This window comes from Carassius auratus, chromosome 40 (assembly GCF_003368295.1).
Source record: "Carassius auratus strain Wakin chromosome 40, ASM336829v1, whole genome shotgun sequence".
Taxonomy (NCBI): domain Eukaryota; kingdom Metazoa; phylum Chordata; class Actinopteri; order Cypriniformes; family Cyprinidae; genus Carassius; species Carassius auratus.
Genome location: NC_039282.1, coordinates 18,864,671 through 18,889,419, shown reverse-complemented (window position 1 = coordinate 18,889,419; position 24,749 = coordinate 18,864,671). Strand labels below are relative to the sequence as shown.

Here is a 24,749-nt window from a genome sequence, read left to right as displayed (position 1 = left end):
GGTCGTCCAGTGAGTTTAATAACTTAAAAACAGAGGATATGGTGTGTCACAGTAACTTACTGGTGGCAACAGAGGCTCTGGTTCCATCCTCATTGACCTCTATTTTGGCTTTCTGAAGAGCTTTGGACACATAGACCGACTCTGAACCTGTTGCACACACACAAACACAGAAGTCTTTGTATCTTCAGCACACAGACGCATGCGATTACACCAGACTGCCACACGGGGGCGACAGAACACTTCAGACTGCCAGAGCTGCAGGTAAGGTTCGAGATAGTATTTCTGCTCGCTTCATCTCAAACACTATTGCATACATTGGTTGCAAAACCACTTCCTTCCTTCCTCTAGCTGATGTGAATCTTCCTTTATAGTGTTTTTGTCTCTGTGCTCTGGTACATTCTCATATTTGCTTCTATCGTTTTTTGTTTTTCCCCACAGATGGTCATTCTTTTGGCAGTTTCTGATATTTTCAAGGTTGATTCACTCAAAAAAACAACAAAAAATTGTTTTGAGTGAATCACACGAAAATTATGACAAAATCAAAATGATGTCATACTAAGTTCTAATTATAAGACATATGTACCTCATAATTATAATTATGAGATATAAAGCCAAACTTAGGGGTATGCGATATTGTAGATTATATCTCAATATTTTAGATAATTAGATGATATTTTGCGGAGTGTGTTATTGTGCTGATATCTGACTACCATGGACAGCTGCAGTTTTTGATATTCATCATTCTGTTCTCTCTTGAGTCAAATTGTTACATTTAAATGAGTCAATTGGGTTAATTAGACATTTAGGCTGTTACCAAACAAATGAAACCAGTATCAACAAAACTAATCTTTGCAGAAGTTGCACCTGAAGTGGCATTTACACACTATTTAATTCAGCTCAGAGGGACATGGAGTGCTTTAACCTGCAGTTACAAATGTTTTGATATTTTAAACATAAAACATTAGATACCGATGTTTGAAATTATAAAAAAAAAATTAGAGTTTAAATGTGAAATTTGAAATTAAATCCACCAGTAAGTGGCAGCAAGTCACTCTAAACAAGTGAGTCATTGCGATTGAACCGAATCATTTAAAAGGTTGATTCATTTAGGAACGAATCATCGTCTTGTTGCCCAGAGACGCAAAACTGTTCTGTGGCGGTTTGGAATTATTTTCGTTTTTTTTGCGAAAGACAGCAAAAAACTAACAATATGGTGTCTAAAGCATAAGTCTCTTAATATTAACTTATTGTTTATTGAACTGATGTATAAAAATTATTATTATAAAAAAAAAAAAGAAGAAGAATCTTTGTGTGATTTTTAACTAAATCAAGTTAATTTTCAGCCCCCATATCTTGAATATTGTGATCTTTCTTAATGCATTTTAATAGACTGAATCATGCAGTGAAATAAAACTCTCGAAATTTAACCCATTTAACCCATTAGACTTCATCATGTAATCTATGCGTGCATTTCGTATGTGTTTTGTTTGGTTTTTGCAACATACTCGATAATGTCAAATTGCACATTGTTAAAACAACAATTACGATATTTTTGCAGACAATATATATCGCACACAAGTCACAGTAGACCCTCAAGACAACATCATAAATGCATAGACGTATTGTTCCATAATTACACAAACATTTCCTCCGTTGTAAAAATTATGAATCCCCACGACATCCTACATCAAATAGATTGGGCCAAAATCGGGCTAAAATCGTGTAGCCTGAACTGGGCTTAGGGCATAACTATGAGATAGAAAGTCACTTGTCAAAACATAGAAATGATAAGTGAAAAAGAAAATTATGACATTTTGAATTTGTCATTTTACTTATGTCATAATTTTGAATTTACAATTTCATAATTAGGGCATAATTTAATCTTTATGTCATAATTATAATTTATCTTGTAGTTGAAATGGACTTCCATCACACTGAATTTCTGCCTTTGCTAAACGAATCCAGCTTTTCTAAAGAACAAAAGCCCAAGTTTAAGAATGTTAATGGCTTTAAATCCTGTCTAATGCTAGTTCTGTCATCATTTACTCATTCAAAAACCTTTGTGTCACCATTGAGTTTCTAACAAACGCGTGCTTGAGTAAGTGACGATAGATTTAATTTCTGGGTGAGCTATGATATTTCTTTATAGTTGAAAATGAAAAGGCACAGTAATTCACTGCTCGCGGTAATTCAGGTTAAAGTTAGAGCATGAAATATGGTAATACAGCGCAGGCTTTGAGGAGAGTTATCTCTCTGGATGGTGAGCAGTGCACTTTTACACTCCACTGAGAGACATGAATCATGCAACTCAAGTTCACAGTCAACAGCCAATGATATCACTCGGTCAAATACAAAACTAGGCACATCTAATGAATTCATGAAGAAAGTGCAGCTGTCACTCACTCAGGTGTCTGAAATCAGCTTTGTTCTGACTGAAGATGTCTTTGATTCCCATCGCTGTGAGAGGACCCTCCAAATCTACCTCCTCCTCAGCTGTGAATCTACTCGAAGAAGAGGAGACAGGCAAGTATCTCAGACTCAGTAGAGATCATAACAGTGCGGTGTTGTTAATTAATTGTGTTATTGTTAACTGAAATTAACACTAAATCTATTACAAATCCTAAACAATTTTTGGCCATTAAAATACAGATGAAATATAAAATATAGATATTAGATAAAAAGTCAACAGACTCATACAGAGTCATAATTATTAGATTATCTCATAATAATATAACAACTCAAAATTATATGATACTGAGTCATAATTATAAGATTCTCAAAATTATGACAAAAAAAAATCAAATTATGAGATACAGAGTCATAATTATAAGATTATCTCATAATAATATAAAAACTCAAAATTATATGATACTGAGTCATAATTATAAGATTATCTCATAATACAAAAAGTCAAAATTATAAGATATGAGAGTCATTATGACTTAAAAATTCCAAATGATTATATATTCCAAGTCAAAAATTATTATCACATTTTTTCAAAATCACATTTATTTCAAACTGAGTAATATGGAGTCATAATTCTGAGATAGAAAAGTCACTGACATAGTCAAAATGATTGAATAATAATTCATTATTATGATAGAAAAATATAATTATGACGTACTAAATTATAATAAAACAAACATATGACATACATAGTCCTGATTATGAGATAAAAATCTATTTTATCAAAAATTAGAATGTGATTATTTTTATCTTATTATGACTTTGAGTCTCATAAATTCATAAGTCTCATAAATTTGGACAATTGACTATATTCAATTAAAAATATGGTCATTATTAATATTGATTAAATTTGAATAAATACTATACAAATGTATAAATTCTATATTAATTTATTCTTTAGATTCATTTAAAAACAACACTGCATCACACAAAAGATGCTGACTGTTTCAGAGGGTAAAAAGACCAGGTGAATATTAAAGGATAACATTGAGAACAGAGATCTCACTTCGGCATCAGCAGGCGCATCCTCCTCTGGCCCAGCATTTTAGTCCAGCTTAGGACGGTCGCTGTAGAGATGTGCGGCAAAATAGCTGACAGGGGCTTGGTCTTTTCTGACGGCAACGCAATAAACATGCTCATGCTGTTGCCATGATAAGGCAGCTCGATCACTGAATACTTCACACCTTGTGGAGTGCTTGCTTGACCTGAAGACAGAATGAAAACAAGAGTAAAAGAGTCAATACTAAAACAGCACACTGTTAGTTGTACGCACCTACATTTCAGCTTATGTGCATATATGAATGTTCCTGAAAAACCAATAGCATGTGTACTGATCATATCCCAGTCACCCCAGTGAACTTTATACACACAGTCCTCTCGTACGCTCTATAAAACACTTTATTCTGCTCGTAAAGTGCTTATATCACAACTAGTAAAACAGCAGACGTTTATTGGTGTTTTCATGGATTAAATCCTTCTGACAATGGCTAGACACTCTTGGCGTTTGCATTAGAGGTCAATTAATTCACATTTTACACCATTTCATTCCCATCTGCTGCGTTATGAGGAACTGTAAAGTTAAAATACTCAATTGTTCCCAGCGATTTAAAAAGTGAACACGTTTTTATTGCATCGCCGTCTCTGGAAAACAGTTCCACACATAGCCAGACAATGGCACGAATCATGTGGGACGGGGAAATCTTTTATTAATCAACCATATTGAATGTGTGAGTGTAATATCTGATGCAGCCGTCTCACCTATGTTAAAGACAGAGAGCTGGGACATCATGGGGACCTTGTATGTGTTCCCGTCTCCTGCAGTGAAGCTTCTGGGTTTGGTGTTCTGGGCTTGGAAGCGCGACTTCCAGAGGCCTTTGAAGTAAATGGAATTCACAGCCACCAACCGAGTCAAAGCCGGATCAAACATACCTGCATTGACCAGACTGGGAATCTGACCTGATGAAGAACACACAGAGCAGAATAAATATCATATATATTTATATAATATTAATATTAGAATTAATTGCCAATTCATACAAATATAGGGTCTCATTCATGAAACACGAGCAGAACGAATTTTTGTGTAAATCGCGTGTAAAGTGGTTTTGGCGTAACTTTTCGGATTCATTAAAACGTTCGTATTTTCCAAATGTTAGTTGGTACGAAAGAAATCTACACCTGCTCCCAGCCACGCGTAAATAGTGCGTTTAACGTCTGAACGTTTTGCTCATTAATACGGCTGCATTTTAATTCATAATCGGGTACATATTTACACAGCATTTTGAAAAAAAATATTATATATATTAATTACATACGGTTTTTCTTTTAACTTTTATAATGAGAGCCAGTAATAGCCCTTACGGAAATTAACCATGGTTTTACTACAAATGAAACCAAAAAACCATGGTTACTATAGTTAAACCATGGTAACCACAAATTAACCATGGTTTTTCTATATTAACCAGTTTAACCACGTTATATGTAGTAAATCTGTGGTTAGACAAATGGGAGTCAATACGCCAAAAAACCATGGGTTACTACAGTTTTACTATAATAAAACCATGGTAATTTTTCGTAAGGGAGGATCTGTAATATGCTGCCAAACTTCCTTTTTTAGGACCTGATACGCCACTAGTACGCTTGAAAATAAAATGTGGCGTTTTGAATGAACTTCTGATAATAAAACTTCAATTTCTGCAGCTGAGAAATGTTTCTTTTTCAGTCGCTTTTGAGAAGACATGTTGAAATCCTTCGTTTGGTGTCATAATATGATGCTCATATATAGTTGTCAGTCGGATTTAATAGGCGGGATTTATGGTAATTGAGAGTGAGCGTGCACGCGCGTCCCATTTACGACTGATTGGAATTCATTAACACACACACACATTTCACTATCACATCTGACGTTTACGAAGTTTTTGTGAATCAGGAGAAGAGTTTTCGGGAAGTTCTCTTTACGCGCAAATCACTCAGATATTTACTCGTATATTTACGAATGTTTCATGAATGAGACCCATAGAGTGCAAAATAGGGCTTTTTCAACAAGCTATCATTGAAAGGACAACATCAAGAGATCAAACGAAATATTAATTTATCAGATGTTTTCTATTTTGTGTTCATTTTGTATGAGATTGAAATTTTCGGGACATGTAAATAAAGCTTAAACTCTGATTTCAGTTGTTTTTCTCAAGAAAGAAAGGAAGATTGCTGATTTCAGTGATTAAACATTTCCAATAAATTAAAGAAAATTGTTAAATGTTTCTTTTTTGTATATTTAGATTTCTTATAGAGCTTATATTGTGTATATATATATATATATATATATATATATATATATATATATATATATATAAGATTAATAATTAAAGAGTAATAATAATAATTATTATAATAATAATTCATTCATAAATAAATAAACAAAAAAACTCAAAAAACCAATTGTATACTGGAAATAAATGTTGTTTTTTGTTACTAATAAACTTCTATTCCCTATAAGTTAAAGAAATTGTTTCTTATTATCACTTGGGAAATGTTAAGATTAACCTTTTTTTTTAATTAAGATAAAAAAAATTATTTACCACTAAAACCGCTAATTTATTACCACTAATTTACTGCTTCTAATGCTTTGAAAAAAAAAAAACGGGAAACTACCCATTCATGGAAAAGTACCATGAAAATGTATTTCTATAAATATTTATATATATAAATATATACAACATATTTAACATAAAAAGCTTATTCTGAGATAAATATGAAATTTGAAGATATATAGTATTGTAAAAATCCCTTTTTAATGAATCCAGGCTAGAGGTGAGGGTTTCAGATGCAGGGGTCAGAGGTTAAAGCGAGGTGTACCTTTAGTGCTGTTCTTCACCCATGTATTGATGGTTTCTGCAGCCTTCTCTGGGTCGCTGTAGTCAATGGCGTGACTCTCACACATCAAGTTCTCTCTGATGGCTGTCAGGAAGTCTTCTTTCATGATGAAGTCCTTATTGGGGAACAGTGCATTGGCGATCGTCACAACATCGGCATTGGATTTGGTCGTCAGGGCCTTATGCAACTTCCGCAACAACTTATATGTACCTGAGAGCAGAATCAACACGTGAAATGAGATTCAAGATGTCAAGATCTACAGGGTTGAGATTCCAAGGTTTTATCATTAGCCACCAATGATACCTCATTCTGGCTTGAGGTATCAATCACATCTGAATTCCACACGGAGTTATAATGCTAAAGGGAAGCAAATGAAACCAGTGCAAACACTCACCGGTCTTCTTGTATTTGAGGCCCGTGAGTAGCTGGCGGCGAGTGTTTCCGTGAGCCCCCGGGAGCAGCATGCCCAGGACAGAGGCCACGCCGTGAGGAGACATGACCACATTCTCCTGCGGTTTGTCCTGGACCACTCGCAAAAACACCTGCAGGCCCAGATCAGAGCCTCGCTCTCCGTAAGACGAGGACTGAGAGGCCCAAACACTCAAAGAACAAACCGCCAGCAACACGCACACGTGTAACGCCACAAACATGATGAGAGACGGCTCACCTGAAGAACAGAGAGAAACGGGAAGATGAAGGAGATGCTCAGAAAACTCCATCAGCTTCATACTTTGCATTGCTTAAATATTAAAAACAAAAGTTCCAACCCTGCTTGAAAGATAAAACTGTCTTATTGTTCACAATTCATCAGTGTACGTTAAAAATTCTTTATTGTTTTTCATCAAAATCAAATAAACGAAAGTTAAATACCTTTCTGCATCTCTGAAATTACATTTAGTAATAAAAAAAGTGTCTAGACAGACGACGGATGGATGGATAATTTACTTGATCTAATCGGTATTCTCCAAAGCACAGTGATTTTCTGGGACACAGACTCTTTTTTTTTTTTCTTGAGTAAAGAACGGCTCCAAGAAACACACTTTTCCTCAATCCTCTGGGCTCTTGGAACTGTGCACACACACTCACACACTCCTGAGCTATTCTGTTTCTCGTCACACAGCCCTGCGGCTCAGGAATTTATTTGATTAAGGATAGAGTGTGTGTGTGTGTGTGTGTGTGTGCGTGTGTGAACCTACTGAACCTCCTACAAATTTGGACCCAGAAATACAAAAACCTGAGCAAATCTCCCAAAGACTTCTTTTGGAGAGATAATCAAATGACCAAAAAATGTAAAGATAAATAAAGATAATTTTATTTAATTGTACAAATGAGAAAAAAAATTAGGTTTAGGTAATTATGGAGCCCATTTCCAATATGTAATAATAATAATAATAATAATAATTGTGACTTTTTATCTCATAATTGTCTAACCAGATAAAAAAAAATATATATTTTTTTTTTTGCTTCCACTGTGAAATAAAAATGAAAAGAGACTGACAACTTTTTCTCCCACAATTCTGACTTTTTTAAACTCTATGCAATGTCCCCATTTAGAGAGCTAGGACAGTCCCTTGCAGAAAATCTCTTGTGATTATTTAATGGTGTACTTAAGAAACCAACAGAAAGTGTGTCTGCTTAAAATAGATCAAAATTACTCCGTAATATCATATCACTCCACTGACAGGCTGTTGTGATAAATCATTCATTAGTGCATTTCACAGCTATAAGTGTTTAGCATAATTATCAATCCTGATAAATATTATGACCATTTACAGTACAATAAAACATATTAGACACACAATCCTTCATAAACCTTCAAAACAGAACTGATTTAGTCTGAGGTTTGTTTTAAAACTTGTATGTGTTAAGAACGATTTGCTAATGTTCTCATTAAGTTATGAAAACATTATTTCTGAATGTTCTCTGAAAATGTTCTCTTTTTTTAAACGTTTTGTTTGTTAGGTTATGAAAAAATTCAATTTTCGAACATTCTGTGAATGTTACTTTTAAATGTTCTCTAAACATTCCGAAAGAAGTTGTAACATTTAAAAAACCTTAGTAGAATGTCCAGCTAAAAATGTTTAAAAAAAAATAAAGGTTCCATGAACGACATATAAATAATGTTTTTCTGCTAACATTTTGACAACATTAATTAAAGACCAGACACTTGGAACAATCGTTCTAATAACGGTAATAAAACTTTGAGAGAAGCTTGCCAGAACGTTCTGAGTCAGTGAAACAGGAGCCGGTTGCATGAACTGCATGCTCATCTTTTTTTTCTTCAAGACTGGTCATAACCTTGTAAAGTCACACAAAACGGTAAATTGGTCTAATTTGAATCCAAAAAGACTGATTACCATTTGCTGACTGCTACCTGGTCAAACTAGTTCTCAAGAAGCAGTCTTAACCAGTGTTAGGAAGGTTACTTTGGAAGGTTACAGAGAGCAAGTTACCCTATTTAAAATGTAATGAGTAGTGAAACTATTTCATTTAATTTATTTTGTTTTCAAGTGCTAATCATTTCGAAACATTAAAGCAGGCATGGGTTGACTTTACAGTAGTGCTCAAACACTTTCTTCTTTACTTGAACTAAGATTAGCATATTTTAATTTTAAAGCACAGCAGCCACAATCAGACTTTAGCAACTCTTTTTGCTCGGAGGTTAAATATAGATTTTAAATCATAAGATATAGTTTAATACAGTAGTTACAGAAACCCAAATAGGAAATATTAGAGTTCAAATCAATTCAGCACTTGTCCTATTCTGTGTCCTAAACTCTTGAAACATTGGTTCAAATCTGTAACTGTGTGAGAACATATTCAGATGTCACCCCCATTGTAATCATTAACAATTAAATTACACTTTTCTTTCTCAGTAACAGATTTCAGTTATATTTATTTTGTAATTAAATTAAGCAATTCTGTTACATGTAGTAACTCCCCAACACTGGTCCTAACACAGTAGCTGTTTATGCATCTAACATCTTATATATACATACATATTAGTCTTAGGATGGCAACTGAGATCTAAAGCTAATGTCTAATGAAAGTCCTAGAACAATTAAACACCTAATTTGCTCCAGTTAACCTGATCTATGGCCAGTTGCATAAAATGCTTGAACTAGTCTTACATCTTAGTCATCTTTTTTTACATAAGATGTTACATAAAAACCTTCATTGGTCTAATTTAGACACGAAAAATATGATTCTTGGTGAATGCTGGTCAGACTAGTTCTTAAGACGGTCTTAACATTGAGCTTAAGTTTATGCATCTGGCCCTGGTCTATTTTGATGTTGGTCTTATAATAGTTTGACTTATCTGATCTGGTCTAATGTTAGTCTTATGACAGTGAAGCAGTGTTTTCTGTAACCTGAATGAGTAAATCGTTGTTTTCGTGGTAAACAGCTTCAGTAACTGTGTTTAATTATAGGCTTTATAACGCCATAAAAGGGGGCGGGGTCAACGACTCGAAAACATTAAACAAATTATCCTCCGCATCCCTCATGTGTTTTTATGAATGCATGAATCCTTAGATCTATAAAACACCAAACAACAAACACCAAGGAATTTCAACAGCTGTGACAAATGCCTTATGTATTTCGTGCAAAACAACCTGGACAGATTATGAAGTGAAAAATAAGATGCAATATGCTCCACTGACCTGAAAAAGCACCTCTGATTATTCAGCTACGCAGATGGAGAACGCGTGTCTTCCGCGAGCGTCCGTGTTTGTTCTGCTGCGCCTCCGTTTATTTCTCTCGGTCCTTTGCGCCAGGCTCCGCCTTCTCATGAATATGAATTACGCCTGCGCTCAAGACGTTAAAATGTTAAGAATCTCTGACGTCACTTGGTTGCCGTCCAACCACTTGTCCGAACGTTCCGTTACGTAATTAATATTCATAAGTCAAACATTCGCTGTAGTAGAATTCCAGGAAACACGCACAAAAACACCCTCAAGAGTGAGTTTGATTAAACACTCGTGTATGTAAACAAGAAATGACACACAGGCGGAAGAATAGGATGATTAGTGCGGCAGATGATTATATGTTTTTCACAAATCAATAAAACGTTGGCACAAGTGTTGTGCAACTGGAATCTAGAGACGTGACTGAAGTACGTTTTGCACACGTACCATAGTGACACATGAAAGCGTTCTTGGGTGTCACCTGAATACATTAGTAAATGATTATATATTATTTTAGAGGGTTTTTGGCATAATATCTTTGTAATATTTTGGATATCATTGGAGTAGGCCTACCATAAAACATCGCAATCATTCATGGTTCCTTCACAGTATGATTTTTGTATGGATAGTTGCTTTTCTATAAAACACCACTGGGTCATTTCTCTCAAAAACGAAATATAACTATGAAAAAAAAACTTTTTGTCTTACAATTCTACATTTCTGTATGACAGTTCTGAGAATAAAGTTAGAATTACAAGTTACAGACGAGCTGTGAGATATGAACTAAATCTAAACACTGAAATGCAAAATCTAAACTCAGAATTGCTAGAAAATAATTTACAATATTTAAATAAAATTGTGAGATGTAGACTCAAAATTGCCAGAAAATAAGTCAGAATTGTGAGTTTATTTCTCGCAATTCTGAGTTTGTTTGTTTTTTCAGCAATTCTGAGAAAAGAAGTTAGAGTTGCAAGATATAAATTCAGAATTGTGATAAAATCTCTGTTGCAAGATATAAACAACTCTGATTAAAAAAATAAATTAGAATTGCAAAGTTGCGAGAAAAACGTAGAACTCCTAAACACAACATGAAATCAATCATAAAGGTTTTCAACATTATAAAATTTATTTTATTGAGAAACTGCTGCACAATACACACAAGTGATTTACATCAAGAAAAAAAGACCTTCATTCATACTTTCAGGAACAAATTGCATATGATTTGGAAATCAAGATTGTTATAAAAACCACCAAAATGGATTTCTAAAGCAAGAAAATTCCTTCTTTGCATCGCCATAGAAGCATTAAACATCATGATTGGTTGTTACACACATCTGTGCGCCTGATTGGCTGCTGCTGCTGTCCATCACTCGGCCAGCCACTTCTGGAGCAGGATGAAGATGTGGTCCCGTGCTAAACTCAGCTGAGGAAGGTCTCCCGCTCGGGCCGGGTACATGTCAGCGCAGTGAGCCGTACCTGAGCGAGAGCAGAGCCAGTGAGATTAAACAGAAAACAGATCAATGACAATAAAGACGACGGCACACACCTTTGATGAAGACAGCTGGAAGGTCGCTTGTGATGTCCTGGGTCACTCCAAGGGCGTGCCAAGGATCAATGGAACCATTGGGGGAAGACGATGCGAGTGGTTCTGATGTCATATCCTCCGTATTCCTCATTGGTCTGCTGAATAGCATCGTCCAACGAGGTGCTGAGGTTATAGATTTCAGCGCACTGCTGCAAGTGATAGCTGAAGAAAGAGAAAGAAGAGAAGAAGAAAGTTCAATGCAAAAAAAACCTTAACCCTTAATGCAACCGCAAACAAACAAAGCTCAGGATGACAGACACAAGATGACTCTAAAACACACACTTACGGTAAGGGAAATCCACTGAAGGGCTGGTTCGGTGAATCTGTGCTCTGATAAAAACCGAATTCAGTGCAGGTCTGATACACCCACTGCCGCCCTAAACACACAAACTAAATTCAGCTTCATTTTCAGCTTCATACTGTAATAAGAGCATAATTGATGAATCAAATGAAGATTATGTAGGATAAATCTTGCAAAGTCTCTCATGCCAGGGTGATATTTCATTCAAAAAAAACAAAATGAATAAAATAAAATATGTACAAAGCAAAAACTAAATGAAACTAAACAATAACTAATTAATTAACAATAAATAAAACAATTTTTGTAAATACAATTAAAATACAATGAAATAAGCAAATACTAAATAAACATGAAACAAATGAAATGGGTTATTGCAAAAAAATAAAACCTAATTAAAAAAAATAACTAAATAGAATACAAATCAGTAAATAAAACCGAATTCTCTAAATAAATACAAAACAAATAAATAAAATTTAAAAATACATAAAAAATGAAATAAATTAAGTAAATAAAATAAATATGTATCAATAAATAAATTATCTAAATTGAATTTAAAATGAAATAAAAATGAAAATATCAAACAACAAATAACTAAATAAAAATGTAATCATATTAGGCTTTGTTTACGGTATATGCAATATTTTGGACATCAAGAAAGAAAAACTTCATTCATACTGCCATAAACATTCTAGAAACAAAACTGATTTTGAATTCAAGATTTTTATAAATAAAAAGTGCCAGATTACATTTATAAAACATGAAAACCCTTCTTTGCATTGCAATAGTACCAAATACAAAACAAATCAAATAAGTCAATTAATTAGGCTTCATTTCTTCTGCTAAATCTAATATTGTTTTCATGAGATTCACCTGTTTCATATTTCTGTGAGGCGTTTGGACTTCCCCAGAAGCGAAATATACACTGCATGAGAGTGTTTAGCACTCTATAATGTTCACATCATCTAGTTTTGGATATGAATAAAACATCTGGTCATGCTCTATGCATTTAAATGTAGATTTCTTCACACTTGCCCTTACAAATCTCTACATGAACACACTTGCACGCCCCCCACATATTCTACGCCCATGCTCCCACAGATCATGTTTTCATGCCATTTTAAGTGTTATTTTGACATGGCAAAGTGGTCATGTCTAAGTGTGTGAGTTGTTTACTTCTCATTAACATCATTATATAGTCCATTCAGACTGATCCACAAACGAGCACAAACACACGATTTATCGCATGAACCAATCACAGTTGTTTTATTTTTGTACTAAGAATTTTTTCCTCATCCAGTATTTTGAGGAGGCACTGCCACCCTCGCCTCCACGGAGGAAACGCCCGTGATGTCAACACCCTCATTAGTGTGACACACACACACACAGAGTCACACACCTCCTCCGGCCTCAGGGCCGCTCCAGCTGGTGTTGCTCATGTCCTGGATGTAGCTCTTGTACTGTGTGTTTATGCAGGTCTGAGAGAATGTTCTCTGCATCAGTCGAGCCACAGCAGCGTATCGATCGTACGGCTCACCTAACGAAGAGTCCAGCATCATGCTGCACAACACCTTTATGGTGATGTTAGTGCCCACCACGCCCTGAAAACACACACATTTACTTAGCTATGAATAAGGACACACACACACACACACACACACACACACACACATACATATATACATATATAACCAAATTTTAATGACTTACCTAAATCTTGTTTCAAAAAGAAATGTTTCAATGTTTTTTTTTTTTTTTTTTTTTACTGAAATAAGTACATTTAATAAATAATTATTTAAATTAATTATATTAATTACTTATATTTGCAACTCTAAATGCATAATAATAAATGTGCTTCTGCTATAATTTATTTAATTATTTTAAATTTATTTATTGGTTTAATTTTTGGAAAATTTAAAATATATTTTGTAAATATGTTTTGTATTTTTCTGTTAATTTTTTGATGGAATGCTTTGTATGCATGTGTTTCATTGTTTTGGGTTTTGCTGTTGATGTTTATTTTCTTATTGTTACGCTCTAATAAACCATTAAAAAAAAATTCAACAATTTATATCTCACAAGATGTCCATGAAGAAAATAGTATGTCTGAATGTCTGAAAAATTCAGGATAGTATAAAAAAAACTCAAAACAAATTGAGAAAAGGCATCTCAGGACAAAAGTCTTGGAGCCTCTCGTAATCAGGATGTGAGACGGAATGTATCAGAACCAGAACCAAAATTCCAAGGACATTCCGATATTGGACTCATATTACAAACACACACCTCTTAATCCAAATTCCACTTACACACTCAATCACTGCTTGGATCACACCAGGGAATCTGTGTGTGTGAGTGTGTGTTTGCTCCTTGGTTGTGTTAACCACATCTGCTTTAAAGCAATAGTTCACCTAAAAATTTAATTTTTCTGAAAATGTACTCACTCTCAGGTCATCCAAGATGTAGATGAGTTTGTTTCTTCATCAGAACAGTTTTGGAGAAATGTAGCATTGCATCACTTATTAGAATTCACTGACGGTACCCATTCACTGCAGATTGTGGATTATTGTGATTACATTATCAGTTGTTTGGACTCTCATTCTGATGGCACCCATTCACTGCAGAGCATCTATTGCTGAGCAAGTGATGTAATGCTACATTTCTCCAAATCGGATGAAGAAACAAACTCATCTACATCTTGGATGACCTGAAGGGGAGTCAATTTTGAGCAAATTTTCATTTTTGATTGAACTATTCCTTTAAGATTTATTTTCATAGATGGTTCCAACATTGCAAAAATGTCCCACTATAAATGTCTGTTATCTCCAGAAGTGTTTTCCCATCTTTCTTCCTCTCATTCTCTCAGTTCCTCTCTCTCTCTCTGTAACTCAATCTTTCTGCTCTGCAGCGCAGTGGTTTATTGGTAACCTGAAGATATCCAGCCTCTTATCGGTCTCTCACACACCTCAAACGCCCGGTTGTCCTCATTGTATTGCACTACATCCATGAAATTCCCAGCCAAGGACTCCAAAAGATATGCAGAATCCATCTTGGACTGGATCTGGAGCTTAGAGCACAACCTGAGAGACAGAGAAGTGATTTCACAGTTTATGGGGACCACTCAAACACAAATGCGTCATTTGGACGCCATATAATTTGCAGAGGAACACACACTCTAGTCCAGTTTAAACACTCGACCACAAGACTCTGCCCACACTCTCGATGACATCATCAAACCTGGCATCCCGCACGAGCGAGCAGAACAGGGAACAGTTTGGGAAAGCATTAGGTCATTGTGTGGGTGAGTCACAGGAAAACATGTTCAGCTCAAGTGATGAAAATGTATATTTTGGGGAAGAATATGCTTAATTATAATGAAAAATATCAGAAAAATATATCATAGATTAGAGAGAGTGAGAGAGATTTGATGTTTTTTATGGCTCTGTTTTTTTTTCAAATCTTAGAACGATGAAAATTTATATTTTGGGGTCCTTGGGGAGAAACATGCTTAATTACAATTAAAATTAACCATGCTCCTTGCTCTTACCGGTGCATCTCAATAAATTAGAATGTAATGGAAAATTAATTTATTTAAGCTAAAACATACCACAATTTTATTTCAAAGTGAACCATCCCTTTAAATCTTTGGTTCATTTAATTTTGATGATTTTGGCTCACATTTAACAAAAAACAATCAATCTCAACAAATTAGAATAATGTGACATGGCAATCAGCTAATCAACTCAAAACACCTGCAAAGGTTTCCCGAGCCTTCAAAAATAGTCTCTCAGTTTGGTTCACTAGGCTACACAATCATGAGGAAGACTGCTGATCTGACAGTTGTCCAGAAGACAATCATTGACATCCTTCACAAGGAGGGTAAGCCACAAACATTCATTGCCAAAGAAGCTGGCTGTTCACAGAGTGCTGTATCCAAGCATGTTAACAGAAAGTTGAGTGGAAGGAAAATGTGTGGAAGAAAACCAGCCGAGAGAACCGCAGCTTTATGAGTATTGTCAAGCAAACTGGATTCAAGAATTTGAGTGAACTTCAAGGAATGAACTGAGGCTGGGGTCAAGGCATCAAGAGCCACCACACACAGACGTGTCAAGGAGTTTGGATACAGCTGTCATAATTCTCTTCTTAAACCACTCCTGAACCACAGACAATGTCAGAGGTGTCTTACCTGGGTGAAGGAGAAGAAGAACTGGACTGTTGCCATTGGTTCAAAGTACTCTTTTCAGATATGAGCATGTTTTGTATTTCATTTGGAAACCAGGGTCCTAGAGTCTGGAGGAAGGATGGAGAAGCTAGTAGCCCAAGTTGCTGCAAGTCCAGTGTTAAGTTTCTACAGTCTGTGATGATTTGTGGTGCAATGTCTTCTGCTGGTGTTGGTCCATTGTGTTTTTTTAAAACCAAAGTCACTGCACCCGTTTACCAATAAATCTTGGAGCACTTCATGCTTCCGTCTGCTGACCAGCTTTTTGTAGATGCTGATTTCATTTTCCAGAAGGATTTAGCATCTGCCCACACTGTCAAAAGCGCCAAAAGTTGGTTAAATGACCATGGTGTTGGTGTGCTTGACTGCCCAGAAAACTCACCAGACCTGAACCCCAGAGAGAATCTATGGGCTATTGTCAAGAGGAAGATGAGAAACAAGAGACCAAACAATGCAGATGAGCTGAAGACCACTGTCAAAGAAACATGGGCTTCTGTTCCACCTCAGAAGTGCCACAAACTGATCACCTCCACGCCACGCCGAATTGAGGCAGTAATTAAAGCAAAAGACGCCCCTACCAAGTATTAAGTACATGTACAGTAAATGGACATACTATCAAGAAGGCCAACAATTCACTACAATATTTTTTTATTGGTCTTTTTTTGAAGTATTTTGATTTGTTGAGATAGTGAATTGGTGGGTTTTTGTTAAATGTGAGCCAAAAACTGCACAATTAAAATAACAAAAGACTTAAACTACTTGAATTTATTTAATACACGAGTTTGACAATTTGAGTTGAATTACTGAAATGAACTTTTCCACGACATTCTCATTTATTGAAATGCACCTGTAAAACAGAATCTGCACTATAAAAATTCATATTTAATGCATGGAATAGTATGCAGTTCACTTGTACTCTATTACTAACACAGCCAGAGGCATCACAGCAGAAACTCTGTGGTCCGGAAGGAAGAGAAAGATGAAGGATGTTTTAGATGGAGTGTTTTCTTTCTGAGGGTCGTGCTGAGACGACTGACCCTGCTCCACATCTGAGCTACGGAGCACAGACGGCATTCCAGGATCTCGGAATCACACACACACACACATCCCAAGTCAAACGGAACTAAGAAGGACACTGACACCAGGATAGTCACAGTCCAGCGGTTACAACTGCAACAGAAAGGCCTCTTCAGTCCTTCCAGAACTCATGTCTTATACATCGTCTCATGTTCCTATGCCATTACATACCTATACAATCCCCAGTTCAAGTAGTTTAAACATGCATCCTTGTAAAAGTGATTTAAGTCAACATGAATAAAAGAATACCTCCTATTTATTGCCCTTATAAAGTAAAAAAGACATTAAAATCTAACTTTGTGAATCATGTAAATAAAGAATAACTTTCTCCTCCTCAAAAATGACTACCTTGCTCCTTCTGATGTAATCAAGGAAATGTTTGGAGATATAAATAATACACAGTAATATCATGGACCATATCCCATTAAATCCAGTTGGATCAAGCCAAACCTTGACAAACAGCTGAATATTCTGTTTAACTTAGAAATATTTCAGTTTATTAAGTGAAATAAATCTAAAAACAAATGCAATTAAGTTTGCACACTATTCACTTTGGTACAAACGTTTTTTTTTTCTGTTTTTGTAATAAGTCTCTTAAGCAGACTACATTTATTTGATGAAAATACAGTAAAAATAGTAAAAAAAATAACTGATTTCTAACTGAATATATTGTAAAATGTAATTTATTTATGTGATCAAAGCTGAATTTTCAGCATCATTACTCTATTCTTCAGTTTCTTCAGTGATTTGCTGCTTAAAAAACATTTCTGATTATTATTGAGGTTTAAAACAACTATCTTTGCGGAAACTGTGATGAATTTTATTTTTCAGGATTCTTTGATTAATAGAAAGTTCAATATAACAGCGTTTATTTGAAACTGAAATGCTACTTTTTTAGCATTCTAAATGTTTACCTGTTAGTGCATGAGTTACCTGAAGTCTTTTGTGATGTTGTCATAAGTTTTCGGATCATTGAGTCGTTCTAACAATGTGTCCGATGCTTTCTTCACCACTAGAGGGCACTCTGGGTTTTCCGCCGCCAGCGATCGCCACACAACCTCTAAATATTCTGCAACCACAGAAGAAAATTACACAACAAAAATTACACTTTGCTGTGGATTATTGTGATGTTGTTATCAGCTGTTTGGACTCTCATTCTGACGGCACCCATTCACTGCAGAGCATCTATTGATGAGACGCTGATGCAATGCTACATTTCTCCAAATCTGATGAAGAAACAAACTCATATTTATCTTGGATGGCCTGAGAGTGAGTAAACTTTCAGTAAATTGAAATTTTTTGGTTGAACTATTCCTTTAAGGAATCATCCATCATAGCACATGAATAAGCTGAAGTTTAGTGTTAGACATGGTCTAAAAGTAATGTTGCAAACCAAACGCCTTATTATCAAAGCCTCGGATGACTGGATGAGAGCAGAAACAGCTGTGGACGTAATCATGCATGTCTCACAGAAATGACCAGCGCTAACTGAGAAGATCCAGCAGCGTTTCAAGCAAAAGACTGGACACAAAGCACACGCTAAACAACACGATGAGATGCGAGAAGCTATTGTTCTAGCGCTGCAATGATCTAAGAGCCGCTCACAATGAAAAGCTCTGTGAAAGCGGTCAGAGTGACATCACTATCCTGAGGAGCGGGACAGACATTGAGCCGACATCTAACCACACAGACGGAGAGCTCTGGGCTTCTTCTGACATGCATCTCGTGTCTCCACTGCAGAGACAGTTGCTCATCGCCATAATTAACCCTCGATTTATTTTTAATTTTGATGTCTGTACGGGGGCGTTGTTTTAAATATGACCCAACAGACATAATGAACACCCTCAGCTGTCCACAGTCATGATGATGATGTGTGTGTGTGTGTGTGTGTGTGTGTGGCTGCAGGTCAGTGAAAGGTCCTGCTTTAACGTGGTTCGGATGTCATGGTGACATCCAGCTGTTCGGAAACACGGAGGAAAGAGACGGGGGGTTGAGGATCAGAGGGAAAGATCAAACAAGACAAGATTAAAAAAGCCTGGAAACAAAAAATAAGGAGCGACTGAGATGAGAAAATACTACAGTTATACTAGTTTATGTTTGTGTAAGATTTACATCACCATTCAAAATTAATACTTAAAAGAAATTAATACTTTTATTCATCAAGGATGCACTAAATTGATTAAAAGTGAAGGTTTGAGATTTCAAATCTATTCTGTTCTTTTGCCACTTCTTCAAATTCTCATATGTTTCTTTTTGTATAATGCGGATTATATTCATATTTTATGTTTTTAAATTGGTACCTTTAAGTAAATATGATTTTAAACATTCCTTTTGTGTTCATTTAGTAAAAAGCAGTAAGTTGTAACTAGGTTTAGATTAATTATTATTTTTTTAACTAGATGATTTTTGCATTAAATTGATCAAAAGTAAAGGTAAAGACAATTATAATGTTACAAAAGATTTCTATTTCAAATAAATGCTGTTCTTTTGAACTTTCTATTCATCAAAGACTTCTGAAAAATAAAATGCGTCACAGTTTCCACGAAAATATGAAGAAGCACAACTGTTTTTTCGATATTGATAATTATCAGAAATGTTTCTGGAGCAGGAAATCAATATATTAAGATGATTTCTGAAGATCACGTGACACTGAAGACTGGAGGAATGATGCTGAAAATTCAGCTGTGATCACAGAAATAAATTACATTTTAATATATATTCACACAGAAAACAGTTATTTGAAATTGTAATAATATTTCACTGTATTACTGTTTTTACTGTATTTTTTGATCAAATAATGCAGCCTTGGTGAGCAGAAGAGACTTATTTCAGAAACATTAAAACAAATCTTATTAAACACTAGTTTAAATATAAATTATAGAAATAAAGGCAGTATGTTACAGTGATTTTTCATGGTTAAAATCCTAAAACAGTAGAAAAGTCAAGATAACAAAAGTGTGTGAGATCCACTTTAATTGCAGAATTCAATGTATTTCTACGCAAAATTTAATAAAAACCTAAACTGTAGAGTTGCAATTTAGAAGTTGTTTTCTAAGTTTTATCCAAGAGCTGACTGAATGCTGAAAAGCATCTTTAGATGACGGATGGTAGGATAGTCAAGTAAGGAAAAAAGATATAAAACCAGCTTAATTTTGCATTTATGCAAAGGAAATTTGAATCATGCAGAAGTATGTATTCAGAAAGTGAATTCTGATGTTGACTTAAATTCCTCGTAACGCACCTGGGAAGTTGACCGTGGCGTGAACAGGTGCGCTGGTCGCTACAGACGCGTGCACCAGCTGTGGGTACTTCAGACGGAACCAGGCCGCAAGGGATCCTGGGTAGGAGCCCCCAAACGCTACCCACTTGTTATTAGTCAGGCCCCGGGTCTCTGCGGTAACCGAGCGGAAGTGAGCGAGATCAGCCAAAGCCTGACGACTGCTGAGGAAACGCAGACTCTCAGTGCTCAGGTCCCTGAAACACAGAGCAAACAATCAATAATCAGTGACAGAATGAGAGATGGATGAATGGACAGACTCGTGGAAAGAACCTGTGTGTAGTTAACGGCTTGTAGCGCCATCTAGTGTTCATAACCCTGAGTGCACGCTCTTTCATTCTCTCCTTTCTTTCTTTCACTCACTCACTCTGTTGGATGACTCTTCCCGTAGAATCGGTGCTCCAGTAACAAGCACAAGGCGCCCAGTTTCTGTGCGTAAAGCAGCCAGGTACCATACTGCATCCAGGCGGGGTTCGCAGGACCTTCCCCTCCGATCATCAGGAAGACCGGACCACCGGGTCTATAGAAGGTGTCATTCACGAAATATCTCTGAAGAACACACATATGCACTGTGAATATATACATACATATATACACACACATGCTTTGGATTTGTACTATATGATGATACTACTATGTGTGTGTGTGAGAGAGAGAGAGAGAAAATTTAGCTCTGCCATCACATGAATTACATTTGAAAACATATTAAAAAACAAACACGAAATATCTCTGAAGAACACACATATGCACTGTGAATATATACATACATATATACACACACATGCTTTGGATTTGTACTATATGATGATACTACTATGTGTGTGTGTGAGAGAGAGAGAGAGAGAGAGAGAGAAAATTTAGCTTTGCCATCACATGAATTACATTTGAAAACATATTAAAAAAACAAACAAAACTGTAAGAAAAAACTAATTCACAATATTACTGTTTAGTTTATTGTTAATAAAAAAAATGCAGACTCGGTGCATAACTGAGCATAATAGACATAATGCATTGAGTAATTTGTTTTTTTTTTGTTTTTTTTACACGTTTGAGTATTAGTAATTTTGTTGTATGTTTTTAGTTTTTATCCATATTTTGAATTAATTAAATTTTTTTTTTTTATATTCATTTTTATTTTATCAAGTTTTAGTAACTTTGTAGTGTGCTTTTGTCATTTTTCTCTATGTCAATATATCTACACAGTTTTTTTTTTTTTTTTTTTCAGTTGTTATTTTAGTACATCAAGATAAATTCAATACAAATGAGAAACGTTGGCATCTAGTCGTTTTTTTTTTTTTTTTTTTTTTTTACATTTTATTTTATTTCAACAGGTTTAGGTTAAAGAATGAGAGATTTGAGATTTTAGAAATAATTTATTCTCTGTTTTGGGCAATATATCAGTCCTAAAACAAACACATTATATTTACATTTCATTTTATTTTGTTCAGGTTTATTTTATTTATGCATCATTTAAATGTCTTATTGCATCTCCAGCAGTATGTTTCAGTGCAGTGAGGTACCTGTTTCCAGACTCGAGTCTCGGCCCCGTTGAAGTGATCGAGTCTCTGGATGAACCACTGCTCCTCCGCCGCAGACTCCAGCGGAGCTTCATATCTGCGCGCGCTCCTGTAGCGAGCAGAGCACGGCGCGCATAAAACACACGCCAAAACTATCACAAGCACTACAGAGTCTTTCTGAAGCCTAGTACATCCTAAAGCCATTTTGGAGTGGAACTGATTCTCTGTCATGTGATCATGTGTTTATAATCATGTGATAGCTCGTCTCTTCCCTACTACGATAAAGTCGGAGCTTATGAATATTAAGTAGGCCGCGCTTTGGTCATGAATATTAATTTTAAAAAGGCGGACGATAAATGCTTGCCTTTTAAAGGCAAAGGTTTGAAAGAGACCTTCGTCATAGTACCCCAACACCCATCAATGTATTTCAAAATAAAGGATTGCAAACTCGATTGCAAATTAAATTAAATTAAATTAAATTAAATTAAATTAAATTAAATTAAATTAAATTAAATTAAATTAAATTAAACGTGTCGATATAAAGAAAAAATACGCTAAATACTGCTGACAAATGAACAGTCTGTAGTTGTCAAACTACCGTTAATACTGTAAAATTGTGTTTCTTCAAGTCAATATTATATTTAATTGTCTTTTCAAGCAGACACCAGTGCTAGAGAAGCTGAAGCTTGAGATGTGAAAAAAAAAAAAGTTAGTATTTTGCAATTATTCTGTTGTAATTTGCACTAGGACTAATATTTTTTTCTAAAATATAAAAAAAAAAAATAATAATAATTTTTAATTATATATGTTTTTAAATATTAGGTCTTTCCAAAAATATAGTACATATTATCATGAAGCATCAGAAAAACATATTTTCTTGTTTTTGAGATTCTGATATGTTAGATAATCTACTATCTAACATCAAATTAACCTAACATGTTCCTTATTTATTTCAATTTAAGTCTTTTTAATCCTGATGTTTTATGTTTATTCTCAGAACAAAATCATGTTTTTGCATGTCCCAAATAAAGTTACATTTTAGGTAACATTTGTGATATTGTGATATATTTATCCCTATAGGTTTATAAAAATGTACTTCTGTATATATATATTTTACTGCATTATTTTTGGATTGTTTGTGAGTATATTGGATTTTTCACTTTATTATTAATCTTGGATTGTATGTGAAAGTTTTTTTTTTTTTTTTTTTTTTTTTTTTGAATGCTTGAGAAATCATTGAACTCTCAAGAGACATCTATTGGTTAAATCCTGAAACTGTACAGTCACCCTGAGGAAGGCCTGCTTGGGCGTTGGTGTATTTTTTTAACATATAGCCCTGTCTTAAAATAAAGACTTTTTACTTTGCTTACTATGTGAGTGTCTGGATGTGTTGTGTGTGTTTGTGTTTTGCAACAGGATCCACTTATTATTTTTATCATATAAAATAAGAAGCAATTCATCTAAAGGCTAAGCCCCTAATTTCAATTCTTCATTTTAATTTTTCTTTTTTTTTTTAAAAGGTCCCAGGCCCTACGATATTTATGGAAAAGACTATTAACTGCATGGGTACTTAATATATTTAATGCTAAATCAGTGTTCAGTGAGTTGTAACTCTGTCTAATCTATTAAATACGAAGTTTGACTTGTCAGACTTTAACATGTACGTGCAAAATGTTGCCCTTTAACTGCATGTATCACTTCAACCGATTCCAGCATTGTGGGACTTGCATTTTACATGCACCACTCACATTTTCTCCAGAAAATGTACCATTTATTTCCTTCTACACAGGACAGATGGGATTTTGCACTAAAAGTTACACATCAACATTCACTAAAGGATAAGATGACATTATTAAGACCCTCAAAGTCATTAAGTCTCCCAAGTGTCTTTTGCTGTCTCATTGTTCAGTGATCAGAGACAACAGCAGATCTGTGTCAAAGATAAAGCCATACAGCTATAGCCCTAAAAAGAGAAGGTCATCAAATATCTCATTTGATCTTCATTGCATATATCTGTTCATAAACCTGTTGTATCAATTTGCCAATTTAACAAATTACATTGCCTGATCAGCAGGTCTCACTCATCTCATGGAAGTTTACTGCATTCACTGGAATGGTTTATTTGCAAAACATCAAGCAGTGTGTGTGAGAACATGCTTCTGTTTAGATTTGACGTGATGATATCAGTCCAGGAGACGCTGGAATATTTCCTCAGATTCCTGTTTACCATTCTGATCTTCCAGGTGCTTTTCTAAACTGTTGCACATCCAAGATGCACACGCACAGCACAATTAAAGCATAGAAAATATGGTAAATATATATAAACACATATATTCCTATAAGACCATTAAATACATTCAACAAAGAGAGAAAAGGGGGGGGGGGGGGGGGGGGTGGCTACAGGACAACAGATGTTGATGTTATTATTTCAAATCAATTCGTTTGGTAACCTTAGATAACTAATTTGTCAGCTAACCACTGTGTATGTCTGTATTTTACTCATGCTTTGTTTATATCATTCCAGATGCCATTATAGCACTTAATATAATCTTGTCTGATCTCTCAGAAATGAACAATCCCCACCACTGAACAACTAGAATGACGAACGATACATCATATAAGTCTTACAAAACAAAGACAGCTATACATTAATCCATACAATCAAAAAACCTTCCTGCACTGAGCAATCTAATTAAATCTGCACTAAACCTGCCTCTGGTGTTTGACTGTGACTCATACTTCTGTATTACAGCT

The 24,749-nt window shown here is 35.1% G+C and overlaps 2 protein-coding genes across 2 annotated transcripts in view; both read right to left on the bottom strand.

The window, feature by feature from the left end:
- The window catches only part of LOC113058783 (glia-derived nexin-like), a 23,955-nt gene extending 13,877 nt beyond the window's left edge, over positions 1 to 10,078 (bottom strand). The window contains exons 1-7 of the mRNA XM_026226986.1: positions 10,002 to 10,078; positions 6,734 to 7,006; positions 6,322 to 6,549; positions 4,225 to 4,422; positions 3,473 to 3,671; positions 2,404 to 2,501; positions 61 to 147 (exon numbers count right to left, since the gene is read on the bottom strand). Coding sequence (XP_026082771.1) covers positions 61 to 147; positions 2,404 to 2,501; positions 3,473 to 3,671; positions 4,225 to 4,422; positions 6,322 to 6,549; positions 6,734 to 6,989 — 1,066 coding nt within the window. The 5' untranslated portion in view covers positions 6,990 to 7,006; positions 10,002 to 10,078. The remainder of the gene's footprint in view (positions 1 to 60; positions 148 to 2,403; positions 2,502 to 3,472; positions 3,672 to 4,224; positions 4,423 to 6,321; positions 6,550 to 6,733; positions 7,007 to 10,001) is intronic.
- Positions 10,079 to 11,249: 1,171 nt separating this feature from the next.
- On the bottom strand, positions 11,250 to 22,242 carry LOC113058781 (putative serine protease K12H4.7). The gene is given in 10 exon segments (XM_026226984.1): positions 11,250 to 11,501; positions 11,572 to 11,653; positions 11,655 to 11,772; positions 11,897 to 11,987; positions 13,308 to 13,509; positions 14,871 to 14,985; positions 18,135 to 18,270; positions 20,443 to 20,675; positions 20,846 to 21,027; positions 21,999 to 22,242. Coding segments are annotated over 10 exon segments (1,497 nt in total). The 5' UTR covers positions 22,227 to 22,242; the 3' UTR covers positions 11,250 to 11,391.
- Between the last annotated feature and the right edge of the window lie 2,507 nt (positions 22,243 to 24,749).